General features: G+C 32.6%; 1 protein-coding gene across 2 annotated transcripts; it reads right to left on the reverse strand.

The window, feature by feature from the left end:
* Positions 1–657: 657 nt before the first annotated feature.
* On the reverse strand, positions 658–6068 carry LOC110929654. Of its 2 annotated transcripts, none has more exons than XM_022172822.2 (7): positions 5760–6068; positions 4471–4669; positions 3851–3947; positions 3549–3627; positions 3398–3443; positions 2734–2820; positions 658–1211 (listed from the first exon to the last, which is right to left on the reverse strand). In XM_022172822.2, exons 2-6 carry the CDS (start codon positions 4531–4533, stop codon positions 2758–2760), a joined length of 348 nt encoding a protein of 115 aa, XP_022028514.1. In that variant the 5' UTR covers positions 4534–4669; positions 5760–6068; the 3' UTR covers positions 658–1211; positions 2734–2757. The 2 variants fall into 2 exon arrangements, with proteins under 2 accessions (XP_022028514.1, XP_035844365.1); XM_035988472.1 differs by having other exon boundaries at positions 3549–3638; positions 5760–6062.
* Positions 6069–6362: the final 294 nt, after the last annotated feature.

Here is a 6362-nt window from a genome sequence, read left to right on the forward strand (position 1 = left end):
GATTTTATGTTTTTAGATTGGAACATCTATCTATATATACTATACTAGGTTATCACCCGGGTGGCGACCCGGGTAGGAAAATACAAATTACATTAATTATAAGTGTATCAATAAAAGTAATGCAAATAAAGTGTTATTAGGTATGAATTTTTCTTTATAAGCCGTGTACAAAAACATCAAGAAAAAGACAAATAATTTTACATTTACAAATTACTAAAAGTAACATGAGATTAGTCCACTCTTAATTATCGATCTTCGCAATGGGCGTATTTGAAGCTGTAATAAAATTTAAAAATGACTTTAATAATATAGTAATCATATAAACAAAAATGAAATTAGCTTACAACCAAGAAAAACAATGAGAAATTTTGTTTTTTTAGTTTTGGTAATGATAAGCAAAAAATAACAGTAACACAATCAGCTACCTCTAGGTGTTTGTCCAACATAATGACGTATGTTGTCGTATAGGCTATCACTTGGCAATTGTGATTTGTGGTTGACAAATTGTTAACTTGTTACAATTTTGGGTTTGCAAAAGCCTTTTAATCAATGTATCAAAAACCCATAAGCCCAATCAATTTATCATTCACTTGCAATATGTAGTATCTTTTCACTTACAATAGTGGAAATGCACACGCGTTGCCGTGGGTAATTATGTTTTCTAGACGCACGTTGCTTGACGGCTTTCACATAATTTATTTCTAATATCAATTTGGTAAGACAACTAATATATCATTTCACACAAAAAAACAAGGCAAATTGGAAAATAATAATCCCACCATTGTGAAATTGGCCAATAATAATCCCAAGTCAGGAATTAGCCACTAATAATCCCACCTCGTTCATTTTCGGAAAATAATAATCCACCGACACTAAACGACAAAAGTGCCACGTCAGCATTTGGAGTATTATTTTCCAAAAATGGACGAGGTGGGATTATTGGTGGCTAATTCCTGACTTGGGATTATTATTGGCCAATTTCACAATGGTGGGATTATTATTTTCCAATTTGCCAAAAAACAATTGACTATAAACCAAAGAATTTTTAGAAATGTAATTTGGATCAGGTAGTAACATTTTGGAAATAAAACATCCCAAGTTGAATAGTGGACCGCGAACGGTATTTGATTTTGGAGCTCTATAACTGCGTAGCTTTGAACCAACACTCTTAACCTCACATGCCCTTTGAAGGCTCGCAACTTTCTTCGTGCCTAATAACAACCAAAATCTTTGTATTAGCGTATTTAAAATGAAATGATATAACAGTTTTAAGCGGAGTTTACTCAGAAAATATTAGCAAGAAACGCCAAAAAGTTGCCTGAACCTTAATGGCGGTGACTTCTTTAGATTAACCTTAGAAACATCTAAAAGTTGTTGCTGCTGCTACACTTGAGGTATAACCAGGTTTGCTCGGTTCATTCATTCTCTGGTTTTGTGGGCTTCTTCTGCTCAACCTCTGGTTTCGTATTCAGTGTCACATAGGGGCAACATAGATCATATCAAAGATTAGGTAAAGTATCAATATTACCAAAACAGTTAAATGACTATCCTATCATACTACAAAGAAGAAGTATCAAGGAAAGTTCAAAATAAACCCAAGATGAGCATGCGTATGAGAAGAGAAAAATAACCTACTTAAAGATATGAAATAACCATCTGCATGTGGCTTAGCTGATAGGCTTTTCCTAACTTGACCTGCATCCATGTGCATCAAAACCTTTAAATGAACATGATACTTGAATTCAAACAACTACATAAAATAAAACTTGTTAGATCTCAAGAAATGTATTATGTATAACGTTCAAAAAGTAATAATAAATTTTATACAATTAAAGTTTGGGATATTGTTATGTAGGCCCACCCAAGTATAGATTTGGTTTCAGTTATGATGATTCTGGCATCGAAAAAACTTGTCGAAAAATTGTAAAATGACAAATGCCCCTAAATTTAAAGATTCTTTCACATCTAAATTTGTATAATGACTAAAAATGTCCCCTGAATCTACTCAAATATTATGACAATCCATCATTGTGCATAAGTTTTAAACTTTTACATGTTGGATCTAATATACTCTCTTTCGTTATGGGATATCATTTTAACATATACGTAATTGGTCATTGCTTTCAACTTTTAGATCATTAGGGTGAACGGAGTGGGGGCGGCAAACCCACTCGGTACCGACCCCACTCCACTGCCAACCTGTTTACCGATCAACATTTACTGAAATGGGGGGGGGGGGGAGGGGGGAATTCGGTGAAGGTTCTCCGACGCGGTGAAGGGAGGGAAAGGGGGAGAGAGAGGGTGTGTGGTGGGGTCCATTGCTTCTCAACCAATCACACATTTTTCTTTCTTTTAAATAGTTTACCTAAACCCCATTAGGTAAACACCGCCAATGTTTTTTAGCATTAGGTAAACAATTGACATGACGCTATACGATTGGATGATTTGGGAGTTTACCTATTCCAAGTGTTCAATCACTCCCTTCACCCTTATAAAGGAAAGACAAACCTTATTGTTTTACTTTATGTTAGAGAAGTTGTTGGAGTTGAGGCGATGGCAGTCTGGTTGCATCATTGGCTGTGGCTGCAACTTTGGGAAAATTGACCTCTTACTAATATATTAAAAAAAACTTTGTTTTCTAGCCAATTACTCCTCAAGCAATAAATTTTCTTTAAATATAAACAATAAAATTTTTACATAAAATTTTTAAATATAAACAATAAAAAAAATTACCTCAGTTTCATAGCCAATTACTCCTCATACAGCTGCAACATTGACCATTAATATTTGTTGTGGGTCGTACAAGAGAATTGCAAAATCCTACGAAAGAGAAGTAATAGAAATTTAAACTTCAATGAACATAAACCTAAAAAGCTAACTGTGATTTTCTATGTCCAAAATTAATCAAATGCCTGATTTTAAAAAGACTCTTTTAATTGCAACTTTACAATTTCAAGAGAACCCATTTACATTCTCAAAAATTGATTATCCAAGTAATCATATTCCAACATATTACATACCTAATCCAATTTGATAAATTGAAAAGGCTACTCTTTGCTTATTGATGTAGTTATTTCGCTAAAATTGAATTAAGCCATCACCGGAAACCCAATAAAGAACAAATCACAGGTAAAAAAAAGTTATATTTAAAGAATGGAAAAATACAAATTCAAGTTTTGATTGACACCTCAATAGAACGATTGAATGAACATGCTTATGTTATTTTTAATGAAGTCGTGAACTACAAACCAATTCTACATTCATAATCAAGAATCGAAAGAAGAGTGGCGATTCAGAAACACACAACACATGGGCCGCATATAAATAAACCCTTCATATAAGTAAAAAACTAAAACAAAAACAATGAATGGCACTCGTAAACCACAAAACAACGCACCTCATTCGGATTGACAGGTTCAGAGAAAATGGCATGAGTGTCCTTCCTGCATAACAGTTTAGATAACCATAAATAAAACTCTATGAATCAAGAGAGAATACAGCAATTAAGATGTATTCTATCCATAAAAGCAAAAGCAATAAAGACTCACTTTTGAAGGCTATCAAGAATGAACACCAATAAATTTCTATCTGGCAAGGGTATTGTGGGTCTAGAATCCAATGGTGACCCTGTACAGAAACTATAATCAAACATTAGTAAACAAAATACCCCATAAAATTGCCTCATATCCAAGGATATAATAAAAGGGCTTATGATTAAGACCATGTTCAAAAAAACCCCACAAAACACCAATTAATCTCTCTTCGTATCCAGTTGTGTGTTTTCTTTGTGAATTCATGTTCACAGATTGTAAAAAAAAACCCCAATAAAAATAACAAACTTAAATGGTACCAGAACTGGGAACATCTTCAGCCCTTCTCTGGAATGTGGATTCTACAATTTCTATTTCAACAGAAGCTCTATCCCATTTGCACATTTCGTCGAACACCTGTAAAGCATTTCGTGGAACATTAAAGGGTTTCAATTTCAGTCCTTTAATGCTACGAAAATCAAGTGTAATAACCTTTTGGTGATTCAAACTAATATACATAAAATACCAACTAACTTATATAAGAAAGCTTAAAACACATTCACAAGTTCATATCAACTTCCTTATATTATACCTTTATACACTTTTTTTATATCCAAAAATGCCATCTAGAATGTCATTTGCCTTGCCAATTTCCCATGTCCACTCGAAAATATAAAACCATCAACCAAATAATCAAACTCACCACTGCAAATTAAAAAATGTCTTTATTCGAAATATAAATTACGTTTCATGATGTGTGAATTTAAGAGCATGTGACCAACTACCAATGAATCAACATCCATGACACGAAGACATAAATCGATTAAAAATAGAGAAAACCTACAAATAACCTACAACTTAGAGCTCTTGAAGTTGAGTGTATCAAAGACAAAACCTACAACCTAATTATCGATAAAAAATAAAAAATCCAGAAGCATACCTTAATCGAATTCGAAATCGCAGAACTATGAAGAAGGGAACCGGCGGCGGGGTAGCAATTCATATAATGATAGTTGGGCAATTACATAAGTCAGAAGTAGCTTAAAACTGAAACATGATATGTCTTCTACCCCAAAGTTCTCACCTAGGACAAATACAACCTTGGGCTTCTTTTAAGCAAGAGTACTTTCAATTGCTTGCTGCAATTAGAAATGCATAATGCTTTTAGTTACAAGTATTAGTTTTTTGTGATTCGTAGAATGAACACAAGTATGATGTTGTGTTTCACTTCTTGAAGCTCGATGGCAGAGGTGAAAAAAAGTGGCCCGTGCAGGTTGGATAACGGGTCAAAATGAGTATGGTTGGGCTTGACCTGAAAATTTTTTTCCAAAAGTTTTTACATTTATGAATATTTTGGAGTTTCATATAAAGTCACACCATATGATTTCTACAATAATTAACTCTTGAGTAAAACGACCTAGAAAAGTTTAAGCGCTAAAAAATACACTCTGAACAACTTTTGACCCGTTTGAATAAAGTCCTTTTTAAGTTTTTTTCCCTTACCCAATTGACCAATTTGAAATAAAAACAAAAAAAGACAAAATCGGAATCGACACATTCACATATATATGATCAAAATATGCCACCTTTACTTAAATCCGTAATTACTATAATGTTATAATAATGAACAGGAGAAGACAGTCTCATGTGTGCAATTCTTAGGTCAGTATGCATTTGTTATACAAAACTTATAACAAATCAAGATAAAGGAAACTACACTATAAACTTACATCAGTTTTACAACCACTGGTAATCATTAATAGTGAAAAATTGTTCTAATATACCATATTGTCACAAGCATAAATTACTTTCTGTATAAGGAATTTGTTATTGCAATAATAAGTCAATTTCTAATAAAAATTGACTTTGATAGTCCCCTAATGATGTTCAGTGTTCTACGAAACAACCACAACCTAATATTTATCATTCCATTGAACTCATGCTTAGCTTTTCAACAACCAAAAAACTAATAATCGGAAATAGACGGTGGTTAAATACAATCGAAAACATTAGAATCTATTATATGATGAAAACATGAGGATCTTCACTTGAAACCGTTGATGATATTTTTAACCCTAAATTACAAAGAAAATCAAGATAAATTAATCAACTAATTAAATCCTAAATCAGAAAGAAAATCTAAACATCATTAACAGAAACGGGAAAAACTATCAAAGATGGAACAAATTAACAATCAAAATAACAAATACCAAAATGATTAATACATACCGATCAATTGTAGACTTTCAATCGTAGAACAACGGAGAAGAATGAGGATCACAGTGGCTAATAGCTAGGGTTTGAGTTGAATCGTAAGGAAGAAGAATGAGGAACACGGTGGCTGATACCTAGGTTTCCAGAGAAGTGAGTCTGTGAAGTATTGTGGTTTGTTAAAGACAATATATAGGATCCATATTTAAGAGATGGGTGACCCGAATTTTAAATGGATCCCGCTTCCATCTTAGCCAATATTATTTCCCGCCCAAATTCCCTTGAGATTGCACCACAAGCTGACACATCAGCCCATATTTTTCATGTTTATTATATACTAGATTACAACCCCGTGTATTACACGGGTTTAAGTTAATAAAATATTAAATTATTAAATAAGAAAAAAATTAGAAACATTGGAAAAAGAAATAGTAAATAAATGAAATATTCTATTAATAAAGAATAATAAATAGCTAAGAAACAATAAACGGAAATAATTTCATTTAGTTACTATCAACATTTCTTATTTTAAAATCTTTACCTTAATATTCGACCTTTAAATATATATGTTAAACTAATCAATATTTTTTGTTAGATTAGGTCTCTTAAACCTTCTCACAA

The sequence above is a fragment of the Helianthus annuus genome, chromosome 3 (assembly GCF_002127325.2).
Source record: "Helianthus annuus cultivar XRQ/B chromosome 3, HanXRQr2.0-SUNRISE, whole genome shotgun sequence".
NCBI lineage: Eukaryota > Viridiplantae > Streptophyta > Magnoliopsida > Asterales > Asteraceae > Helianthus > Helianthus annuus.

What these genes read in the sequence shown, in the direction of transcription:
- LOC110929654 (XM_022172822.2), bottom strand. Translation starts at nt 4,533, where the DNA reads ATGAATTGCTACCCCGCCGCCGGTTCCCTTCTTCATAGTTCTGCGATT. An exon ending in CGATTTCGAATTCGATTAAG is followed by an intron (nt 3,948 to 4,470) that starts GTATGCTTCTGG and finishes AATGCTTTACAG; the next exon opens with GTGTTCGACGAAATGTGCAA. An exon ending in TGAAGATGTTCCCAGTTCTG is followed by an intron (nt 3,628 to 3,850) that starts GTACCATTTAAG and finishes GTTTCTGTACAG; the next exon opens with GGTCACCATTGGATTCTAGA.